This window comes from Alligator mississippiensis, chromosome 1, assembly GCF_030867095.1.
Source record: "Alligator mississippiensis isolate rAllMis1 chromosome 1, rAllMis1, whole genome shotgun sequence".
Lineage (NCBI taxonomy): Eukaryota > Metazoa > Chordata > Crocodylia > Alligatoridae > Alligator > Alligator mississippiensis.
Genome location: NC_081824.1, coordinates 15,396,455 through 15,419,906, shown reverse-complemented (window position 1 = coordinate 15,419,906; position 23,452 = coordinate 15,396,455). Strand labels below are relative to the sequence as shown.

The following is a 23,452-nucleotide window of genomic DNA, read 5'->3' as shown; positions in this document are numbered from 1 at the left end:
TTCTTATTTCTCATCTGGTTTTGAGCACATAGATCGCATTTTCACAGTTTCTCTGAAAACATTTTTAAATATTGAGATCACTGCCTAATCCCTTGCCTCCAGAAGCTGGGATCTGCAGTAGAAGCTCAAATATAGCGAGTTTCCTTATGCAATCTTGAGAGCTGGCAATGCTGCTTTCCCCATGCAAAACTTCTGCAAAGGAGAACCAGTCCAGTGGTGCTGCAACAAGCCTGTTTTTCTTAATCACCTCTTGCCTTCGAAGTGCCCAGGATCTACCTGCAGTGCTTCTAGAGTCCCAGAACTTCAGGTCATTACAGAAGAAAATTGTCATGGCAACGCTGTCCACAGTCAGCAAATAGCGGAAGCCTACTAATAATTACTTTATCTTTTGTCTTGAAGGTTAGGTTTTCATAATTGAGTCATTTCTATTCCAGGTAATGAGCTTTTGCGGCTGATTAAATATACTCTACAAGGAACAAGGGATAGATAAGGTGATTTAAGTAAAATCTTTTTCATCTCTAGTTTCTTGAGACTGATGCTTTTTGGAGGACAAAAGTCAACCTATAATCAGAACAATACGGTATCCCCTAGAGAAAGAGAAGAAAGTGTTTCTTGCCCTCTTTTTGTGTATTTATAAGGTATCTATCCCTTTGGTATCTCAGCATCATTAGTGACTTCCCCAGGGGTTTGACACTGGGCACTTTTCTAAATTTCAGTCAATAAAAAAAAATCACCAAAAATGAATGTAGTGTTGGAGGCCTGTGGCATATCATCTCCAGACTTTCCAGATCATACTGCTGAAATCAGTTCAGATGTTAACTTTCCTAACCTCAAAGTGTGGAAGGATGAGCCACTGGATAAAGAAGAAGCTGCTGGCATTTTCAAAAGCACTTTTCCTAAATTGGTAGGGAGGGGAAAAGAGGGAATAATTATCAGTTACACACCTAGCCCCTTCTCCTCTACATATGAAAACAGTGGCCTTTCCAAGTGATCTATCTATTCCAATATCCTTTCTCTGAGGACAACTTATAGAGGAGGCTTCAAAAATCATCCTTTTGGTTGCAATGAACCAGTCAGCATCAAAAGGCTTAAACCACGGTTTTCTCTATCTTGAGCTTGAACAAACTCAAGATATCCTGAGATTTCCAATGCAAAAGAGGAACAGTGAGTGGCATTAACATGTGATGTGCCCTGTTATAGGGACTGAAAGCCATCCTTGAGTCTGAATATCCTGGTATGGGAGGCGTACCGTGGGATGGCTCTCTTGAGAGAAGATTTGAATATTCAGAGGATGGGCTTAGCTGAGGACAACATGACTACATCTTAGTAAAAGGGGTGCATTTGGTAAGCATATTGGTCTGAGACAAAAAGAAATGCAAAACTCTAGAAGTCATGGTTCAGAGATACCTTTTATTAATCCAACTAAGAAATCACCAAAAAAAAAAAATCTTTTTCTGCAATCTTTCGGAAATACACACCCTTCCTTAGGCTCAGGGAAAACTGAAGATGGTAAAAAGTCCTCATAGGTAGAAAATAAACTTCATTTTTGCACAGAGGAAGCTGGTCTAATAAAAGGTATCATCTCTGAAGCAAGAGCTCTAGAGTTTTGCATTTCTCTTAGCAAAAGGAACACTTCCCTGTCTCCCAAATACATTCAAAGGCCTTGGGAAGTCCTAGAACGGTAAAGTGACCTTGCAAAACGATTTATTCCTTTTTAAAAAATGTGTTGAATCCTCAAGTTGCAGCAGGGGGACTTTAGGTTAGACATTAGGAAGAACTTTCTCCCTGTGAGGGAGGTTAAGCATTGGAAATGCCTACCCAGAGAGCTCCAGGAAATTCTCCATCCTTGGGAATTTCTAAGAGCAAAGTAGATGCTTGACTGGGATGGTTTAGTCAAGAATGATTCTGATTTGAGCAGGGGGCTGGACTACTAGATGATCCCCTGCGGCCCCTTCTGCTCCTACTTTCCTTTGGTTCTGTGGACAGGAACAGATGTTGCTCTTCTGATCAGGGTTTAGCGAGCAGTTGAACGTACTGTCACTTTTCTGCCATTGTTTCAACGATGCCATCCCAGGATAACTGTTTCAGAGGCGCTTTGTGATGTCCTGGGATAAACTTCTTATCCCTTTAGTACTTCCTATCCCATGACCCTTTTTAGCGTTTATTCTAGGACAGCAGACATGGACATCTGAATGATTACACTTTTGTCTGGGGACAACATGGTTTATCCCAGGACAAATAAAATGTCTGTTTGTATCTTGTGATAATTTGACTTACACAACACATATCTTTCTTTCTGGTTTCCCTTGGGAGGGAGAGCAACTATCCAATCTCACTCCAGCGAACCTCAGGACAAAGGAAACCACATTGTGCAGGGCCATTTACTCTCTAAAATGTAAAGAAGCAACACGGAGCAGTTCATTTTACACTAACAGAGCTTCCTCAGACAAGTGATAAAAGTTTTCTTCATATAACAATGCTATTGCCTCTTCATATGCAGCCAAATGATACCTGCTAGCTGTTGGGGCTGCATCTCATACTGTTTTTATTTCTGAACAAATTTTGCTGGATGCTCACAAATCAGTATGTTGATTTGAACGAAGGGTATATTTTGCCTGTACCTTGATGAGGTACAGCAGTAGCACTGTTAAATAATGGTGACTTTCAAAAAAGGAAGTAAAAAAACTCCAACCTTCATAAAGGAAGCTCATGTTGGGATTCATCTACTTGTGTTGGTTTAGCTCTTGGGCCAGTGACATCCCATTGTGATGGCTCAGAAGCCGCATGAGCTGTCAGTGCTAAAGAAACAGCACCAACAGCACATACAACCCTACGTGAATGGTAGCAAATACATTCCAGTTCAGCAGAAAAAACCCCTACAGTACATTTGTTAACTTTGATAGAAATAGCACGTGCATTGCAGTATTCAGGCTTGCAGGAAAGACATGCCAAATTCCCTGCTGCTTGAAGTGAAAAACAACCAAATGCTTCATTTGGTGCAGGGGTCCATGGGTGCTAAATTGAAGAGACACTCTGTGGCTTGGGACCCGTGGTCTGAGAATCGTGGCATTAGGCCCCAGAGGAGGATTCGGTTTGTCCTCGATGCCTTTAGATCTTCCATCTGTCCCAGATATGCTCTAGCCCTGTCTAGCATGGCTGCCCCCTCACTTGTTTCTGTGGTCTCCTGTATAAACCTGGTCAAAACAGAGAAGAAAATTCTGTGGGGACCTTCAGAGCCTTTTTCATGCATTGTGAATATATTTATTAAAAAAAAATAAATCAGTTTCCTTTCCAAAAACTGTAAAACCTTTGCATAAGGGGGTGGGGGAGAGGGAATTGTCCATTTCACTGTTAAAAGAGGTGATGCTATCAAAGGACAAAAATCCCTGTCCTCATGTGGGACGTCTTCATCTAGCAGCATAAACACTGGACTAGGGGCCTAGAACTCTGGAATAATTATCCGTTCTGCCTCGGATGTACGCAAGGGCAAGTCACTTAACCTCTTTGGGGGTCTATACACGTGCTCTGGGGGGGTGGTGGTCGGGGGGTGTTTTAATTAGAGTGGCTCCCGGACAGCAGCTCTAATCAAAATGCTGCAACATCACATGTATTCAGCATCCCACATGTCAAAATGGCAGCGGGGGCACTTGAACTAAAGCTCGTTCGACAAGTCTTAGTTAAAGCGCTCCCACAGCCATTTGGAAACACATGTGACGCTGCAGCATTTTAGTTAGAACACTCCAGAAGACTCGATTAACTCTTTCTGACCATTCCCCATCTGTGAAATGGGAGATAGTGGTATAATTTATTTCAGAGGAGTGTGGCGAGAGTTAATTAGCTGCATACCAAGCTGCCATTAACTCATTTCCTTTCAGTGATGATGGTTCCTGTTGTCTTTCTGGCAGGTTATATATCACGAATGCTAAAGAATAACACTGCCCATGCCTGTGACGGAGAATACGTCTCCCTGAGATGCCCACACAAAACCACCATCAGCATCCAGTCTTCCTTTTATGGCCGAATTGTACCAAGTCATCAGATGTGTCCCTCCCGATACCCACAGTCTTACGCCAATTTAATTAAGGAAGATGTTACCTGTTCTTCTGGCACCTCCCTTCAGGTATTGTGTGGGTTAAACTGAATGGGTGTCTCTTCCAGGCTTCACCTTTCTCAGGCCCCATAGCAGTTATTTTGTTAGTGATGCCACTTAGATCGGGGCCCTTAAAGACAACCATTTGGGTAGCATTGGTCAACTTACACTGATAATATGTGGGATGTCCTTGCTGCATAGACAGGAATTAATGATGTTTTCTTGGCATGTTCTTGAACTTTGCTAGATCCTTGGTCTAGTGCTCCCGGAATTTGGCCAAAACTGAAATATATTGCAAGGCCAAACTCTGTTGTAACTGTGTTGAGAAGGACTTCCCACTAATTGAATCACTCCAAAGAGTAGTTTTACAATAAAAACATACTTGCTGTGGTGATCCTGTAGGGATTGCTTACCTCAGAAACATATTTTTGGGGGGATGATGGCACTTTTAAATTAGTAGCATAAAAGCTGGATAGGATGTTTGGCTTGACTTTTTTCTCTTGTACTCAGACAGTCAGATTTGCAGCCAATGTAAATAGTCATAGATCATTCCATCATAAGGAGGACATTAATGCATACGCTTATAGTACATTCAAATATTTGACAATGCTGAACTTGTCATGTCCTGTGTGATGATAGTTACTGTATTTATTTAAATCAAAGACAAGGTTTTTCCTCCAATCAGCATGGGGGAGAGGGGGTGGGTGGGTAGGTGGGAAGCCTTAACTGGGATTCAAGCACCAGCTCGTGGTGGTTCAGTTCTGGATTTGATCCTGGGCTCAGGGCTGAAGCTGGATCTGAGCCACTGCCTGCTGCAGGCTGGAATGGTTCATTTGACAGGGGAGGGAGCACATGACTAAGGGGAGTGCAGGGGAGACAGCAGGGTGTGGGGGGGAACCTGCCCCTTTGTGCCTGCCATAGGTGGATTAATGTACGGATCAGTGAGCCCCAGCCCCAGGGGCCCTCAGATGCCTGGTTCCCTTGGGAAATGGCAGGTTTCCCCTTGCAGACAGGTAGTATTCCAGCCTGCAAGGGGTCCTGCTTGGGGCTGCCAGCAGATGTAGGGGTGGCACCAGTCTCTTTCCGGTGGGGGTGCTGGCTCATTTGGGAGTGCTGCAGCTCTGCAGGTTGTGGGCAGGAGCAGGGTGGGTGGGCAGCAGTGGCGCTGGGTGGGGTGGATATGGGGGGGTTAAGGTGAATTTTGGGGTGGCGATAGCCCCCCAAGCTACCCTCCCAGCACCACCCCTGTGCATGTGCATGGCTGCATGTGGCTAGGAGCACAGCCGGGCAGCCAGCTCCCTGCAGGTAAGTCTAATGGGGGAAAAGGGGCATGGGGGAGGGAAGAGGAATGGGGGGCAGATCAAGGCCCCCCCATGGTGAGGTGGGGTGTGTGGCAGGGGCTGGGGGCACTGCCCTGCCAGGAAGGTGCATGGGGCTGGGCAGGGAGCAGGATGGAGCTATAGGCACATCATCCAGGGGGAGCAGGGGTGGGGAGGGAGAGCCCTGAGCCAGCAGCGGGCAGCTTGCTTCCACCCTCACCCTTCTGGGCTCTGCTCTGCTCGTGGTGGGGGGAGGAGAGGCAGGCATATGCCCTCCCACCCCCAGCCCGGAGGGGTCCACCACCTTCCCCCACATGGCACAGATGCCCATCCTATCCTTGGTAGCAGCAGCACCAGGAGGGGAAAGGGGCCTCTACCCCTGCTACAGTCCCGCTGCCATGGTGGGGAGGGGGCCTCCAATTTTGTGTTTGCCAAGGGCCCCAATCTGTCTCTGGCCTGCGCCTGCCTCCTGTTGCCTTTCCCTTCCCCCTTGTCCCCAGGCAGGCCCCAGGGAAGCACATGGCAGGGGGCGCATGGCAGAGGGCAGGCACAGGGGGACAAGGGGCAGAGGAGCAAGAGGCAAGGATGTGGCCCCTTTCCTCCCTGCTGCTGCTTTCCCTGGCACAGCAGTGGGGGACACAAATTTAGGCCAACCTTTCACTAATTAGATTCTATACATGGAAAATTAGGACAAAATTATAATTTTCCATGTGCAGAATATAAGTATGGGGGCGGTGCATTTTAAATTAAAAGTTGTCATGAATTTGGGTAACTATGGTTATAGTCTTTGTTCATTTTATCCAAATGACACAGACAGTATGTAGCTTCCTCAAATCATATGTAACTTCTACATCTCAAGAACCTGTTTGCGAGGTACCTTTGTTACAGAATCATTGACTCCTGTTACTGAGGTCCATGAGGATGACTCCTGGACACAGGACTAAGCAAGTGCATTGACTTTCCAAGACTGGTTTTTAGACTAGGAACATTTTAGGCAGAGATGTCAACTTTTTTTGGTGTGTTTAAACCCCCTGTATATCCACTGCTGTAAATCAAGAGTAACTAGTAGGAAATGTGATAGGAGAACTAGAGACTTGTAAAACTAATGAACCAGGGGGTCAAGGGAACTATTTTGTTGTGATTTGGCCAGCGCCCATATTCCCTGTACAGCTGTTCACTTATGTGACTCCATGCACTTTTAGAGTAATTCACGCTACGTTTTAAAAGAAGTCGATCCAAGTGCATTCTGCTTCTAAATATCAGTGGTCTGCAGTCAAGAAAACAACACTGGGGCAATGTTTGCCCTGTGAGTAACCCCCACACTGACAGATTTGCAGTTGCCCTCGTAACACTATTGCAGCATATCAAGGGCCTGAAAGCCTCCTTGCAGTAAAAGAGAGCGTCCACCATCTGAAATGGGAGGCACTCCCAGATAGGATCGTGAACATTTGTTATAGGAAGGACGAGCAGAAGACGCACTGCAAAGGAGGGGCAGATTCAGAGAATAAGGGCAGAGATTTTTGGCTGGTTGACCATCTGTTATCCCTTTTATTTATGGCCAAACTCTGCATTTTACAACTCACTTGATAAGCTTCATCTGCAGGCATCGTGGCCGCACAGGCGTCTACCCCTTTCCCTTTCAGGTAATCGGCACACATAAGAAGCCTCTCCAGCATCTGGAACAGCTTGGGAAGAGGGGAGATGTCATGTTTGTTTTTTTCATGCCATAATTTTGCTCTCAGGAATGGTTTGATGATGACCTTCTTGGCTGTGCTTGGTCCTTACATCCTGCTGGTTAAATTAGGCCTTTTGCTTTTGGCATGAGGCTTGCTGCCTCTGAGAGAAGAAAGAACCTTCCCATTTAGGAGAATGAGTGCTAGTCTGTCTGGCCATGTGGGTCTGTGAATGGCACTGCGCAGTTCCTTTGGATCCCATGTAGAATGAGTTTACAAAGTGACTAAGACATAACCACTCTTATTCATCCTTGCTTGGGTAGGGCACTTATCTGAGACTTGGGAGACCCATATTGAGTTCTCGACTCTGCCACAGATTTCCCACGTGACCTTGAGTAAGCCTTTTAAGTCTCTTTGAGCCTCAAAGCAGGCTAATACCACCTCCCCACCTGAAAAGGCAGGGTAATGCCCCTTGACTTCCCAGACTGTAGATTGTGAGGTGCTTGCATGAAACAGTCATGGAGGCAACTTCAGTATCTTCTTGCCTGTACTCTTCCCAGCCCTCTCAGGATTTCTCTGGAGCTAGTCTTTATGCTGCCTTCCACGCTGCCCCTGCTCCCGGGAGGGCACTTCCCTTCTCACTTTGTGCACTAGTGACTTCTACCCACTCCTGTCCATTGATGCCTTTCAACAGCCCCCAAGAAATAGAAGGTGTGTGTGTGTGTGTGTGTGTGTGTGTGTGTTTCAAACTCAGTTGTGGATAGCCAGAGCCATTATGTGTGCATTGTGATTGACAGCAATTAAAAAAAGCTGAGCCAGAATCCTTCACCATCGAGCATATAAATCACTGTATCTAATCAAGCCCAGATTGTAGAAATTGGTTTCTCTTTCTGCAGGAGTAGGCTTCGTGGGTTATTAATATCCTTCAGTGCAAGCACATCCCCCTTTTTTTTTTGATTAATGAGTTGCACTTAATTTCTGTTTAAAGGCCTCCCCACCCCAGCTAATGTCCAATTTGGAAGGCTTTTTTTTGTGTTTAAGAGGGAAGAGCTGAGGTTGATTACACTGCTTTTACCACTGCTAATCCAGGCCTTGGGCCTTGATTCTTGGGGTCAAGTGCCAAAATCTCTTGCTATCGGCACTTGTTTTCATTTGAAACAAAATGTACACCACCTGGGAATGCATGTCTGGAACATTAAGTCAGTGACCTGGAGCTACAGATTTCTGTTATTTGAAAATAGTAAAAGTCAGATTCGACGTGAGATATCCAAACGTGTCAAGACTTTGGAAGCCAAGCAATAAAAGGCCATTCATATGGGGATTTTGGTTTCAAAGGGACTGGGTCTCTAATTAGCCACTGGGACAACCTGAATGACTGGAGTAGATCAAAAGAACAGATTAAAGGTGTGTGGAAAATCAGATGCTGCTTGCCTGTCACAATACTTAAGGCACTTTTTTAGACATCCAGCCCTCATGTTAGGGTTCTGGGGATTTTAGAACTGCTAGCATGAGATCCCTTGTGATAGCAGCTAAAGTAAATCCTGGAGCAGCTTTTGCCATTTTATGGAAGCCTCTTTGACCAAGTTCATATAAAGAAGTGGGGAAAAATACCCACCCGTTCATTCCATGTTAGAGCGAACTTTGGCCATATCAGATTTGGGATATGCAGAGCACATTAATTGTACCAGGGCACCATCCTGGCCCTGTGCTCTCTCCCATCCACAGTTCTGCTTTAGAGTCCTGCACTGATTATTTCTGACAAGGCCACGATAAACCAGAGTCCCAGCATGAGCCAGGAGTGCACATCAAAGCTATGATGATGGATGCCAAAGAATGAACACACACAACATCTCTTCCTTAATACCCAGAAGGATATTCTGGCAGGAGCTCTTCTCAGTCTTTCTTGTCGAAGGTGTTCTGTCTCACCTCGCACACTTGCATACTCACTGGAGCAGGGACTGAAACCCTGGTGTCTTACCAACCAGGCCCGTGCCCTAACCACTGGGATATACAGTCTCATTCTCGTTGGTCCAGAAAATATTTAGGATTCCAGCTTCAACAGGGGGAGGGCTCATATCCACCCCTCTAGTATGGTGGCCAGGGTGTTTTTCAGGATGGTAGGAAATAAGGGTCCGAGTCACCTTCAGGCAGGGGGTAGAATTGAATCAAGGTCTCTCATATGTTGGCTGAGACCCCTAGCCAAAAGGCTGTTGGGAAAAACAGGCGCTGCCATTTCTGCTTTGTAAGTATATGCCTGGAGATATCCTTTTCAGCTGAGACTATTAGGTCATCCAACCTGAACTTGATTATAGGTTGGGTAGGGATGAGCCAGTCCACATTATTTTCCAGCAAATAATACATTTCCCTTGCCTCTGCCCCAGCAGGGCAGAGGCTCTCCCACTTCTATCTGTCCATTTAATCCAATGGCTATTAAATGTGAAATGCAGAAACATTGTTGAAGGCAGAGGACAGAGCCCACGGTCCCCACTCCTTTTCAGGGCAGTGCCCATATCTCAGTGCTGTCCTCCCTCTGGTCCCACCTATCTTCCCCTCTTGGCTGTTCAGTTGGCCGCAAGAAAAGGGAACCATTGACAATGCTGGGCATCTATCGTGGTGGTTAGGGCACTTTGTGAAATAGGAGATATAGCGGGAGTGGGCAAAATATGGCCCGTGGGCTGTATCTGACCTACCAGTTGATCCTACCCAGCCTGATGGGTGCTGCCAGGAGCCTGAGGATGGCAGGTTGTGCCCTGTGCTGCTGTGCTTTGCCGCAGCTGGGGCTGGGCCGGGCCATGCAGTGCGTGGCATGCAGACTCCTCCATGTGCCCTCCCTCTCCCCTCCTCCCTCTCCCTACATCCATTACCCCCCTCCCTGGCTTCCCGTTAGTACTGCAGCTGCACAGTCCTGGCAACACAGCTGCTGGCAGCCGAGCACACATGGGATGGGCATGATGCAGTATGCTGGGTAGCCATCCCACCTCCCCACCATGATGAGCCACTGTGGCGCTGCTAGGAGGTGCCCCCAACTTTCCTGGTGTGGCATGGTGGCAGCAGTTCATTGTGGTGAATGGGTGGGCAGGACAACTACTTTGCGCACTGTGTCGTGCCCCATCCCATGTGGGCCAGGATGCCAGTGACTGTGGTGCCAGGATTGCACAATGCCAGCATGAAGCCGGGCGGATGGATGCAGAAGGTGAATACCGGGGGGCAGAGGAGCTTGCGTGCTGTGTGGCTCAGCCTGGCCTTGGCTGCAGCAGAGCAGCACAGAGCACAGCCCTCTCCCCTTAGGCTTGCAGCCATGGTCAGTCGGGTGGATAGGATCAATTAGTATCTCCCTGCCCCCCGTCTGCCCCCTGGCCTGCAACAGCTCATCAGAATTCATTAAGTGGCCCTCCAGCCCAAATAATTGCCTACCTCTGATACAGGCTCTGAGTGAGCAGAGCCAAGAACTTGGGTGTCCTACTTTTTGAGTAAATGCCCTAAGTAGTAGGCTGTTGGGTGAATGGTAGACAGGTTTACTTTCTCCTCCATCCACTGTCATAACTATTTTGCAGCTTGCACCTTTTTGGAGGATTAGGGTCTACGAATCTGCTTGAGTGGCCTGAACTACCACCTATATTGCAAAGCTAACTGGCTAACTGCTGCTTCCATGTCTAACGTTGGAGTTGGATTTGGACCAAAGTCGTCACCTTGGGGCAGTGTCACTGGTAATTTGATACACAGCACAGCTACTGAATGGCTTTGCCCGTGTTAGAGAATTGCAATCTTGCTTTGTCCGTGCAAATTCCCACGATACAGTATTGACAGGGTAAATTGCAAACACTTTGAGGCAGAGACCTCAACTTACAATTGAGGCCTCTGGCTGCTAGTGGTGACTAATAACAAGACGTTCCTTCATATGTGAAGAACCACTGACTTTGGCCATGGGAAGACAATTCTAGGCAGGTAAATAAATGTGCGTGTAACTTTTCATTTGGGATTGGGGCCAAAACTGCACTCCTGTGCAGTTATTTTGTGTGTGTGTAATAATTATGTACAGTATCTCTACACGCATGTACGTGCATGCATGCACACATACAGACGCATGTAATCTCTGCACCAGTGCATGGAGAAAAAGTATAACTATTATTGGTTTTGTAGCCTGATGAGAAATAAGTAAGTCCATATATTAGCATCCCTATAAAATATCAACTGAGCCAAAAGCATGCGATTTTGACCTTGCATTTAAAGTGAGGTACAAAACTAGAAGGATCAGTGTACGAAATGGTGTGGCATTCTTGTTATATTTAAAAAGCTTGCTGTGACTTTTAATTTCTGAATCAGCATTTTTGATGTAGTTAATTTTCAACACTAAACATGACTCCAGTGTCTGGAAGAGAGTAGCAGTCTCAAACGTGTGACACTGCTTGTTATCAGATACATAGATTATCCCTTGTGGCAGGTTGTTTTCTTCATGTTAACAAGGTGACAAAAACCAGAATCAAAGCGTATTTATTAGGAAAATAAAAAAGACACCGGAGAAGTCTTTATCTGCTGTATATCTGCTTCTAGACGTTTGTCAAATAGATTGCAAACTACATTCGGCTGTCTGATATACATGTGTAGCTCCCAATGAAGCCAGCCTAGACCTGAACCTCCAAGGGCAAAATTCATCCTTTTGACTTATATCCCTGTAAAGAAAACCCTGTGGGTTGTTTGTAAAATCCTCTTGAGCTGAATCAGGCGTCTTTCCTTAGAGCCATTAGCCAGCTTTTGGGGAAAGGACCATGAGCACGTCTTCTCTGTTTAGCTTGTCTCTGTTTCACTTCACCGTGGGTTGGTGAGCCATCACTGACATGGGTCACTAAGGCCACTGATGTGGTATTTCCTTTTATCCTTTAGGTGAGAGATCTGACACCTTCTCTGTCACCGTATCCCCCTGTTTTCTACCAGAGTGAGAGACAGTTGGACAAAAGAGCAGATTCCTTGCAGTTTAACCGTGGGATTTTTCTGACTCTTTCAGCTTTGCTAGCGAGGTTTCTATGATATGAAGCAATTGCGAGCTAATGGGAAGGTCAAATAAGCTTTTCAGCTTATGAACCATGGGGCAGCTGTTGATCCCTGCAAATTGGTGGGGAATGGAAGTGAGCAGCTTTTTCCTGAAAGATCTTGTTTTCCTGCAACATTCTCAACTTTGAGGATAAGAGAGTGAAGCAGAGTGAAAAGCATTTACAAGTCACTGGATCCACCTTTTCAGAAGGGCCAAGGACTTTGACGGCTGCATCACGTTCCCTGCTGACTTCATCCTGCAGAGCAAGGAGCATATAAATATATTTTATATTTGTTGCAGTTGCACTGGAAGGACTCAGCAGAGATGAGGACCTTATCGTGGCTAGTTGTGATGTAAACATAGTAAGAGATGGTCCACAGAGCTCTTCCATAGGGTAAATACACAAGGAGGGCAAGGCAAAAAGGGGGAAAAGACTTGCACAAGGACCATGCAACCGGTCAGTAGCAGAGCTGGGTGTAGAAGCCAGATTTGGTGTTCCCAGGCCCTGCTGCCTCTCATTATGTTATGCATTCAAATACTGCCAGAGGGCAAGTGCAGTGTCAGTCTGAGAAGGCCAAAAATACTGGTGATTTTTGACACATAACAGCTTGAAAAGCAGCAGTGCAGTAGGGGCTAGGCATGTGTTGCTAGTGGTTGCTCACAGGCTATCAGCCTGTGAGTGTGTGCTCTGAAAATATTGCCATGATGTTCCAAACTTAGGCTAAAGTCAAAGAACTGATCTGACTTGGCACACATACAGCACAAAGGCGGCATTGTGTCGGGAATGTGAACTAGCTCCCTGCAATGCATATAGCCTACAAATGAAAGTTGATTTGAAAGTTATAATAGACATTGTTGCCACCTCTCTGCAGATGCAGAGATAATATCTAGGTGTTTAATCTCTAAATTGCCTTGTTTTTGAAATTTTCAGCTTTGACTAAAATGCAATTCAGAGCTATCTGCTTTCATACCTTAGTGCAATAGAAGTTAGAGGCAGTACCGACTGACCTAGTCCACCTCCCTGCTGGAACAGGTCAGTTCCCAAGGGCACATGCATTTAATGTTTTTTTTTTTTTCCATCTAGATTTGAATATTCTAGCTGATGGGGTTTCCATCATCTCCTGCTGGAGACTTTTGACAGCATAATGTTTCATTGTCAGGGATTTCATTGTTCCGTGCATTTTAAGCATTCTCTTTCTTTAATCCTATGACTCCTAGATATACCTTCCACATCGGTATTTCTCCATTCAGGGCTGGCACATAACTCACATTGTTAGTGAATGCCCTATTCAATAATGCAGGTTTAATATAAGCATTGGATAATTACTTAATATTTATCACAGATGTTTTCTCAGTTCAGTTTCTACCTGCCAGGTTTAAACTTGTTGGAATGTTTGTCACTTGAATTGATGTCTTGGGGTTTGTTCAGCCTTCATTTGCTCTAAGGCCATGCTTGTTGCATTGTGATGCTGTGTGTGCTGTTGAATGGCCTTATGAGACAACCTAGAATGAACTTGCAGTACCATGTAGCTTAATTAGACTGCAAGTTCCTTGGGGCAGGGGTTGGCTTTTCTTGGTGTGTACAACACCTTACACAATCCCAAATCCAGGCCTGGGGATTTCACCACAATATAAATAATTAATAACAATAACAGGGGTGCATTGGTACCATAGAAAGCTCCATCAGCACAACACAGACTGGAGCAGCTGCTCGAAGCTGCCACAGATGGGCACCTTGTGTCTAAGTCACAGAGATAACACCTTGCTCTCCTTCTCCAACCTGGACTTCATTCTGCTTGCCCACCACTGCTGCAAAAATCAGCTGACTCTGTGATTCACACCAATAACTGAGGGATTCCTCATGAATGCCTGAGGTTTTCTTATGTATGTTGTTCAGGATTATTTGCCAGTTTTGTTTTGAATCTCAGACTCTTGCCAGAATGAAAACTCAATATGCTTTCATTTCTGATGAGGTTACAGTAGCGTATAAGATGCAACGAATTCCACAACATATAGAAGGGTCTCGGGACTCAGTTTTGGAAGAAGCCACATGAAGTAAGTGACACACAAACTAAAGCGTTCCTGGTTGTTCTTTGTTCCTTTTCACTGAAAAAATCCTGACCTAGTCTGAGTTGACACTGGCTCAGTGCAAATATTGGTGCAGCAATGCATAACTGTTGATTTCAGCAGGATTTCCCCTGGGTTCTCCAAGCCTGCATTTGGCATGAGGTGGCTTACTTACATTTTTTAAAGGGTATTGTTACCCTACCAATGATAAAACTTATATCCAAGTTTACCATTATACCAATGGTGTTATCATACCACTTACCATCATACCAATGGTAAAACTCATATACCATATCATATGGTAAAACTTATATCCGAGTCTTCATGTTGAGTGCGCACCTCTCAAATTCAGTTGTGCATCTAATTCCTTTGATTGCTGCATCTCTGCAAAGTGCAACTTGAATGCTCAATTAGTGTGGGCCTTCTGTGCTGTTTCATGTGTGGGCAGGAAAATGTGCGTCTTTGGGTTGGAGTGCTGTTTTGTAGTCATGGTGGTCAAGGAAATACATGGCAGACAACGGATTTTTTTGTGATAGCTTTTATAGGACCAACTGTATAATTGGAAGAGGTGTTAGACAAGCTGTAGGGCACAAGACGTCCTTCTTCAGGGCTGAGAAAGAAGCAGTGGCAGCTTGAGCTGAAAAACATATAGAAAAATGGTCTATGTATAACTGCGTATGTAAATGAAAGCAGTGTGCTAACAGGGATGGAAGAGAGGCTGTAATGTAGGAACTTAAAAACAAGAGAAGTGCAGTACAAAGGGTAACTTAATTAGTGGAAGAGTAAGACCTTTCAAGAAGGAAAAGGGTCATTATTACCTGTGGAGTGCAGAGATTAGCAGAGATTGCAGGTAGACTGTAATTAGCCATAAAACCATTGTCTGTGTTCAGTTCATGGCTTCTCGTGTCCAGTAAGGCTATGACTAGGTACAGGCAGTCAAAAAGCCTGAGGCTGAATCAGTTCAGTCTTTGCAGGTCTAAACTGCACAGATTAAATTGAAACAGAAGTGAACAGATGTTTACTTTTGATTCAGAAAATGTAGCCACACGCCTGCAATGGCTCAGATCAGAAGATGGGAGGTGCTAGAGCAGGGCTTTCTGGCTATTTGTTCACTTTCTCTGCCTGCTGCCCCTGAGATCTCTGGGATTTGCAGTCCAGACTTACAGCAGCAGGACCCTGCAGGGTTGCTCATCACTTCCTCTTCCTGCTTCCACATGCCTCTGGGATTTGTAGTCCACAGTCACAGCCTGCCAGAGGCTGATTAAGGTGTACTGGGGCCATGGGCAAACACAAAATTGGAGACCTCCCTCCCCACATGGGAGTTGGGCTGCAGGGTGGGGAGAGGGGCCCCTTCCCCTCCTAGTGCTGGCAGAGGAGGCTGGGTGGACCCTGCTGGGCTGGGGCAATTCATGCCCACCTCTTCTCCCTGCTCCCTGCCCCCACTATGGCCGAATGTACACACACACATGCACAGACACAGGCGCACATAGACACAGGTGCACACGCTGTACTCTCCCCACACATGGAGACAGACACAAACACATTGTCCCTGTCATGAAGAGACACACACACACATACACTTTCCCTTCACAGGACTTCCCCCACTCTCAATCATACGGAGGCAGCCCCACCCACCCCGGCCCCTATTACACTTACCTGCAGGGAGCTGCTGCCTGGCTGTCCCATGCGGCCATGCAGATGCAGAGGGCCGGGCTGGATTGGACTGGGTTGGGAGCGCTGCGCTGTGTCTCTGTGGGTGGGCAGTGGCACTGGGAGGGGTGGCTGTGGGGGTGCTAAGATGACTTTTGGGGGGGTATAGACCCCAAGACCCTCCCAGTATTGCTGCCCTCAAAGGTCAGCAGGCAGGGCGCGATGCTCCTGGCCTGGCTCGGCCCCGACTGCTGCCTTTCCCCCCCCCCACCAGGTGGGGTGCGGCTCTCCCAGCCTGTCTCAGCCCCCCCCTCCCCCCCCCCAGGCACAGTGCCACCCGGCCCACCCACCTCCCCCAGGCGTGGTGCTGCTCTCCTAGCCTGGCCCCAGCCCTGCCACCCCTCTAGCCCCATTGGTGGAGGGTCCCCACTTCCAGTTCTCAGGGAAGCAAATGCAAAGCCGTAGTTTTAAATTTGGCACCATTTTTGTCTCCCTGCTGGGAGACAAAAACAGGCACCGAGTTTAAAACTGCAGCTTTCACTTCTTTGGGGATGAGGATCCCGGGGCCCTGAACTGGTAGAGACCCCTGGGCTCATGCCCAGCTGGCCTGTGCATTAATTCGCTATGTAGCCAGCAGTAAGTTTGAGTCGGGGAAAAGGTGTTTAACCCCCGTCTCTGGCCCCAGACTTCAGCCGGGGTTTGTTGGGGGGGGCAGTCTCCCCGCTCCAGACTGGGCTGCATCCCCAGCCGGGCTGCCCTCCCCCCACCCCCCCCCCCGTCAGCCAGCTCTCACTGCTCCAGCTTGGGAGTGGAGGGGTAGGGCCAACCCCTCTCTTTGGAGCTCAGGTCTGGAGAGTATGCTGGGATGTTGGGGGACTGTGATTTTACTTAACCAGGAAGGGGTCTGGGACAGAAGTTTCATAAACCGGTTTGATCCATATCAGTCAAGTCTGATACTGCATTCAACCAGGTTTATCTTTAACCAGTTTCAGTCATTTTGAAACTGGTTTATGTGCACTGAGCTTCTATTCTGTTACAGGCTTAAACCAGTTTCTGATCAGTTAACTTAAACCAGTTTATGTGTCACTTCTGTCCCTAGCCTATGAATTTTGTTCCTAGACTTGTCTTCTGCAGTGTCCTAGGTCATCTTTGTGTCCTTTTCATAACTGATGCTGTTTGCAGAGCAGCCCAAGGGTGAAATGTTGGCATTTGTTAAAGTCAGTGGAAGTTTTGCAGTCGATCACTGCCTCTGGAGCCAGGATTTCCCTCTTGATCCAAATAGACAGAGCCTTGCCCTCATGTGCTAACACTGGAGTACTTTAAATGAATGATATGTAGAGCATGTAATTCTTAATGAGCACCTGGAAGAGGGGGAAAGTGTGTGTGCGTATTGGGGACAAGGTTTTAAAACATCTCCTTTGCAGTGCTCCAGTCTGGTTTTGCTTGTTAAACATGTCTTCCTCATAATATCAAAACCCCACTAGCAAGTACCACAAAGCTTATCAACTGAGTTCCTACTGCATTTCCACAGGAAAGACCTGATTTTGATCTTGAGGCTTCTCTTGCTTTTAAGACCCAGGTCACTGAAGGAAGATTAATCAGGGGCATAAATCACAGAGGTTCAACTAGTGTTTGTTTTTGTTAAATTTACCTTTTTTTTTGCTTACTTTATCTTTCCTAAATCTCAGGGCTTCTCAGCTTGATTAGGGTGCAGAGAATGGAATGGATTTCAACTGCCATGACTTCCCTCCTGGGCTCTGGCTGTCAGCCCTCTGGCTTGATTTACCACTGGAACTCAATTATAAAATTGCACAAGACAATTAATGCGTCTTCCCTCCTGTTTTGAGCCAGACAGGAATTCGTTCCCTTCTTCCCCTGCTAGCATGGTTTTTATAATACAATGTGACTTTATTTTGTACTAGTAGAGGGTCCACCAGATGATGAGGATGTAATCAGTCGATTGTATTTCAGTTATGGCTAATACTATATGTCAGGTCTTAACACAGGTCCAGACTGGTCAAGGACTTTTCTTGTATTTTTGTCATACTTTTCCATCTCTTCAGCTTTACAGTAACTGGGAGAAAATGAAGGAGGATGTAAAATGAGAGAAGCAACAGGAAGCTTTCCTTGCTAAACATCTTTGGCTGTGGTTTATGGTCTTGTGGATACAACTTGAGCTCAGGAGGTGTATGACCAGATGAGCAAACTGGCTGCATGCTAATGAAGTCACACAAGGTGTTAGTTTTGTCAGATGATCACTTAGATTGGAAAAACCAAACCATTTTTGACAGTTTTTATATGATGTGCATGGCATGTAGAGGTGAGTCTGGAGGGAGAAGGCATAGTGCTCAGTAGGACAGGCAGATGTTTTATATGCTTTATTCAGGAGCTCAGTGATAACTTCCGGTGAAAGAGTGGTTCATTTGGAGCAGTTAGACCAATTAAAGACTTTTGACAATCCCACTCAGATGGGAATGAATGTGGATGTTCACCAAGAACTGGACTCTGCCTTCCTGAGGGAAGAAATCTTCTTTCTTGGAGGCAAGAAAACTTTTTGAGGGTCTTTTCTCCACTTCCGTATTCTTGATGTAGATTAGTAATTAATGGTCCAATTGTGGCCAATCCTTTTAAATGAGCCAGGGTTTGGGGAGGGGGCACACTTACATCATTCTCTATGCACCTTACAAAATGAACTGGTGTTTGGGTGTGGAGACTTCCTCTTATTCTCTCACACATCACTGCACTCTGTAGGAAACTATTATCACGCATTGGCTGACTAGTGTCCCATCCTTCTTACCAATGCGCTTTCTGAGCTATATGAAAAGAGGCTGGATCCAGAGGGCTGGATCTGCGTGGAGTATGTAATGTTCATACCTCAGTCAAATTATAACTAACTGTCCGTAGAAACTTCCAAGAACCTCTTTCTGCTAAAGGCTATTTCCGTGCCTTTCCATCAGCTAACACTGTAAGGGTCATAAGGATTGTGTTTAGTTTCATAACCAGCAAAGCACAGCATGTGTTCTTCATTTGCTTTGCTCACAAAATGCCTGAATTATCTTTGTTTAAGCTCAAAAATAAAACGCCACTTCCCACGGAGACAAACTCTTGCAAATGCCAGCCCAAAGGTACAGGCTGCAGAAAGTGCTGAATGACCGAAAATGAGGGGGGTTTGAAATGGAAATGGTTAAGTCACCTAAACTGCTTCTGCTGCTCCTGCCAATATCTCTGCCCATCTTCCCTAATAATAAGAGGTGTAGGCTAGGGAAGACTTATGGAACATGCAATCAAGATTTGAGAATAGATGGAGGGTCCCTGTGGCATGGGGAAAGTATGTCTGAAAGCAAAGAAAGGGTCTGCATGTACGGTACAGTAGCAGGATTATCGGTGGGGAGAGAGAAAAGGTCAGCATGAAAGAAAGGGGCAGGGAGAAGAATAAAGAGAGAGTGTCTGCGAGGGAGCCTGAGAGAGCTTTTGAGACGCTGAATTTTCTGAAGTCTCCTTGCAAGCAAAAATTAATCGGGTTGAGAAGGGAATTCAGCACTCCGTAAAGCAGGGACTTAACAAGGCCAATGAATTACCTCACTCTGTGGTCTCAGTCAAAATGCTCTGACAGGTTCATGTATGTCAGGCAAACATTATGGTAATTTTAAAGCTTTAGGGGCTCTGCAGGGGTAGGTAAATACCACCCAAGTCATCCAGCCGAATTTAAAACTTAATTACTGCCCCACTTAATACTGCTCCCCACTTCAGCTGTAAAGGATCATAGGGCTAAAAATCATTAATCTTTCTTAATGAAGCTATTTTCTAACAGGAGACAGAATGTCTTGCCCCTGTGGATTTGAAGATGGAGTTATATAAGTAGGTTGTGGATGGGGACGTGCGAGGCGGGTGCTGGGGGAAGAGGACTGCATAAGAAGGCAATACCAAAAGTACTCGAGGGCAGAGAATTCATCAGACTTGCAAGCCCTGGATGAGTTCAGCTAAAAGGAAACCAGCTGGGAGAGGGAGAAACAAGCTAAACTAAGTTAGCTGTGTTTCTCTGTTCCTGCTATATCTGCTCATTATTAGAATGACCACAATTCCTTAGTTAATCAAGAAAAGACCTCCTTTAAAAGCAAAAGGGGATCCAGATCTCATGAATAAATCAACAGCAACAACCATAATGGTGTTGTGATCATAATTTGGCCATATATGTTTTAATGGTCTGGTATTCTCTGTGTAAACTCCAGTCCACTCTCCTAAAGCAGCCTACCCTAAGGTCTTGTTTATATGCAAACTTGTGCTGTTTTAACTGAAGCCTTGTTTTTACATGTCTAAAGTTAATTGGGTACAAAATTTCTTGTAAATGGAGGGAGGTAGTTAGCTGTGTTAGTCTGAAGTCAGGTACCTCAGGAGCTGACTGGTTCAGAGGGCAGTAAGTTTTCAAAGGTGGCAACCTAACTTCATGGCTAGGGACAGGCATTACACATAAATTGGTTTAAAGTGGTCAGAAACTGGTTTAAACCTGTAACGGAACAGATGTTCAGTGCACATAAACCAGTTTTAAAATGGCTGAAACTGGTTTGAGATAAACCTGGTTGAATGTAGTATCAGGCTTAACTGATTTGGGTCAAACTGGTTTATGCAATGTCTGTCCCAGGCCCATTGCTGGTTTAAGTTAAATCAGACTCCCCCAGCATCCCATCATGCTTTCTGGGCTGGCTGGGGCTCTCTGCTCCACAGCAGGGCTGGCCCTTTCCCTCCCCTCAGCTCCCTGGTTGCAGCTCTGGCAGAGTCTGCAGGAATCTTCCTGGCTTCCCCTAGCAGACCACATGTTGGCTATGGCCCGTGCTGTGGGAGACCAGTTCCTTCCTTGGAAAAGCTGCTTAGGAAGAGCTTGAACTAATGGAGAGAGGCTTTGTTTTGTGATGGGGTGATAAACACTGAGTTAGGGGTGATAAACATTGTTATGAATTCCCTGCTGGGCTGGCCAGGAGTGGGGGAACCCCTCCCTAATCAGAGTGTCCTGCTGAGGCCTGGCCATGCCCCCCTCAAGTCAGCACTCCGGAAGGGAAGGGAAGGCTGCTCTAGCACCCCACAGCTTCTAGCCTGAGCCACTGTAAGAATGTGCCTGAATTTCCGTAATCCAGAGGGGATGTCTGTGCAGTTACAAACTGGTTCAGCCTAGCCAGGTTAGACTAGATTGAATCAGTTCAGCCTCAGACTTTTTGAATGTTTGTCCCTAGCCCATCAGATGCTGTGAATGTTTGTCCCTAGCCCATCAGGTGCTACACTGCTTGCATTCTGGTTCTTTAATGGGGCTAGTTTATGGGAAGGGCTATTGTGTATGTACCCAACAATGCTGGGAAGAGTCCTTAGCCTCCATTATACTAAGCGTTTGGGCCCCCTCCATGCAAGTTCCCTAGACTGCCTCAGCAAAGCCAAGATCCCATTGCTGTTTTAAAGCTTGTCTCCATTTGATACGCTCTTTTATCCATACTAAAGTGCTCCTGTTTTTCTATTTTTTGTTTCTCTCTGTATGTATGTGTGTGTGTATGTGTGTGTGTGTGCATATGCACCTGCCTGTGTAGAAAATCCTGGATGAGTGCCAGGACAGACGGAGCTGCCAGTTTCTTGTCAATAGCCGACTGTTTGGTATAGACCCGTGCCCCAGAACCGGCAAGTACCTCATCGTGTGGTACAAGTGCAGGCCAAGTAAGTATCTTCTCCAATGAATCTGTTTGCTTCTGTGCAATCAACATTCATTCCCTACTTAATCTTTTGCAGTGAGGGTTCTCTTTTGCAGGGATTTTGCTGTCTTCTGCCTTTATTTTTGATGTAATTATAAACCATTAGAGCGCGGACGGTCCCCCTCCCTTGTGCTCTCTAGCGCGTTGCTTTTCTGCTGTCTGGCCGGCTCTTTCCTTCTTGCTGGGAGTCCGCTGGAGGATTGTTTGTGCAGGTGCCAGCGAATGCTCTTGCCAACGTTTAGCTCATGCTGCCCTGTAACATTGTCATCCTTGGGTGGGCTCCTACAGCTTTGTATTGCAGTGACTTACACTCTGCACTGACTGGGGGCAGGGGTTGGGGGGTGTGGGGATCTGTGTACTTATATACTTACCCATTAGAAATGAGCCTGCACTTCTGCAGCTGTTGGCAACACGCACTGACAGCCTCACAACAATCCATGTGGCCAATAGCCTAAGGGGAGCTGCATCTATCCAATGTTTCTGACATATGGGCTGCTTCTGGGGAGGCCTATGTTTAGATACCCAAGTTTGGCTTCAATTTTGTGCAGGCCCTTTCACACGATCCAAATTCCAAGCCCTCTGAGCAAGCTTAGTGATACAGTTATTTAGTTACAGCGGAGAGGAAGAGAAACTAGAAAAAAGTGGGAGCAAAGGGAAAAAAATATTTTAATATTAAAGGAGATTTTAAGATGAAGTGAGAGAGACACAGAGATCCTGTTCTGAATAGCAGGAGTGGCACAATAGAAGAGTCTTGCTGCAGTATCCAGGCTCTGGTGCTAACTGAGCAGAGAGTGCTGTCACAATCCATGAGGAGGTAACTGAAAAGCAGTTAATGAAACCCACATGTGGAGTCTGAGCAAGTGATTTCAATGTCCATCTCTGTGTGCAAAATGTCTGTACAAAGTGCAAGATTAGGACATTGTTCTGGCAAGTCTCTGCCATGCTGTCTTAGTTGTGGGGATTTGCACCGGTTCCAGGGATGGGCAAAATGTGGCCTGGGGGCTGCATGCGGCCTGCCAAGCCATTCTGTCCGGCCCATGGGGTACCTAAAAAAATTAGAAAATTAATATTAATCTGCCCTGGGCTGTCTGTCATGTGGCCCTCGATGGCTTGCCAAAACTCAGTAAGCGGCCGTCTGCCCAAAATAATTGCCCGCCCCTGGCGCCTATGCCACAAAGCAGTCCTAGGTTTTGTATTCTGGTTCAGCTGAGGAACCTGCTTGGAGCAGATTGTGCTGATTTACTGAAGACACTCTAGCAGCTCACCTCTAAGTGAAGATTTATCGGCTTGGAAAGTTCCCCTATTTACGAGTTTGGCAGGAAGGAGTTTGTGTGGGTTGGGTTTTTGTGTTTTGAGTAAGACATAGGGACAGAGGGAAATTTTCCTGAGGAGGAGAGGGAGCGGAGCTAGATTGCTTGGATTAATTTCCCGCCCATGACTGTCCTTGAACTGGGTTTAGCTCAGGCTCTGAACGCATGGCAAATTTCAGTCTGCAGGGCATATTTCAGAAACATTAAGAAAAAAAACCCCATATGCAAAATACAATTATTGCTCGTCAGTGAGCAGGTAATACGCTGATTTCATTTAGATCCATTGAGTGTAATTACTAAGTAAGCTGCAGGAACATATAATTAGAGGGAACTGACAAAATATTTAATTGGCCTCTCACACATGCCCTCTAACTGAAATCCTGATTCACCAACATGATTAAATAAATTTAGGGTTTGTTTTTTCCAACTTATCTTCAAGACATAAAGCTGTGTAGGATTTTTTTTTTATTTCTGTAAACTAAGAAATATTCTGTGTGCCACGAGTAGGACTTATTAGAGGGCGATGCTCTTGTCTAGTACCTATAGTCAGAGCAAACCGCTCTCTCCTGTGAGGTTAGCCCGGAG

The 23,452-nt window shown here is 46.0% G+C and overlaps 1 protein-coding gene across 2 annotated transcripts in view; it reads left to right on the top strand.

Annotated features, from left to right (window-relative positions):
• EVA1A (eva-1 homolog A, regulator of programmed cell death) overlaps positions 1-23,452 on the top strand; it is a 310,552-nt gene that overhangs the window by 96,779 nt on the left and 190,321 nt on the right. For both annotated transcript variants that reach the window (XM_019480988.2, XM_019481047.2), the window contains exons 2-3: positions 3,906-4,120; positions 21,399-21,522. In XM_019480988.2, the coding sequence (XP_019336533.1) occupies positions 3,906-4,120; positions 21,399-21,522 (339 nt within the window). The remainder of the gene's footprint in view (positions 1-3,905; positions 4,121-21,398; positions 21,523-23,452) is intronic.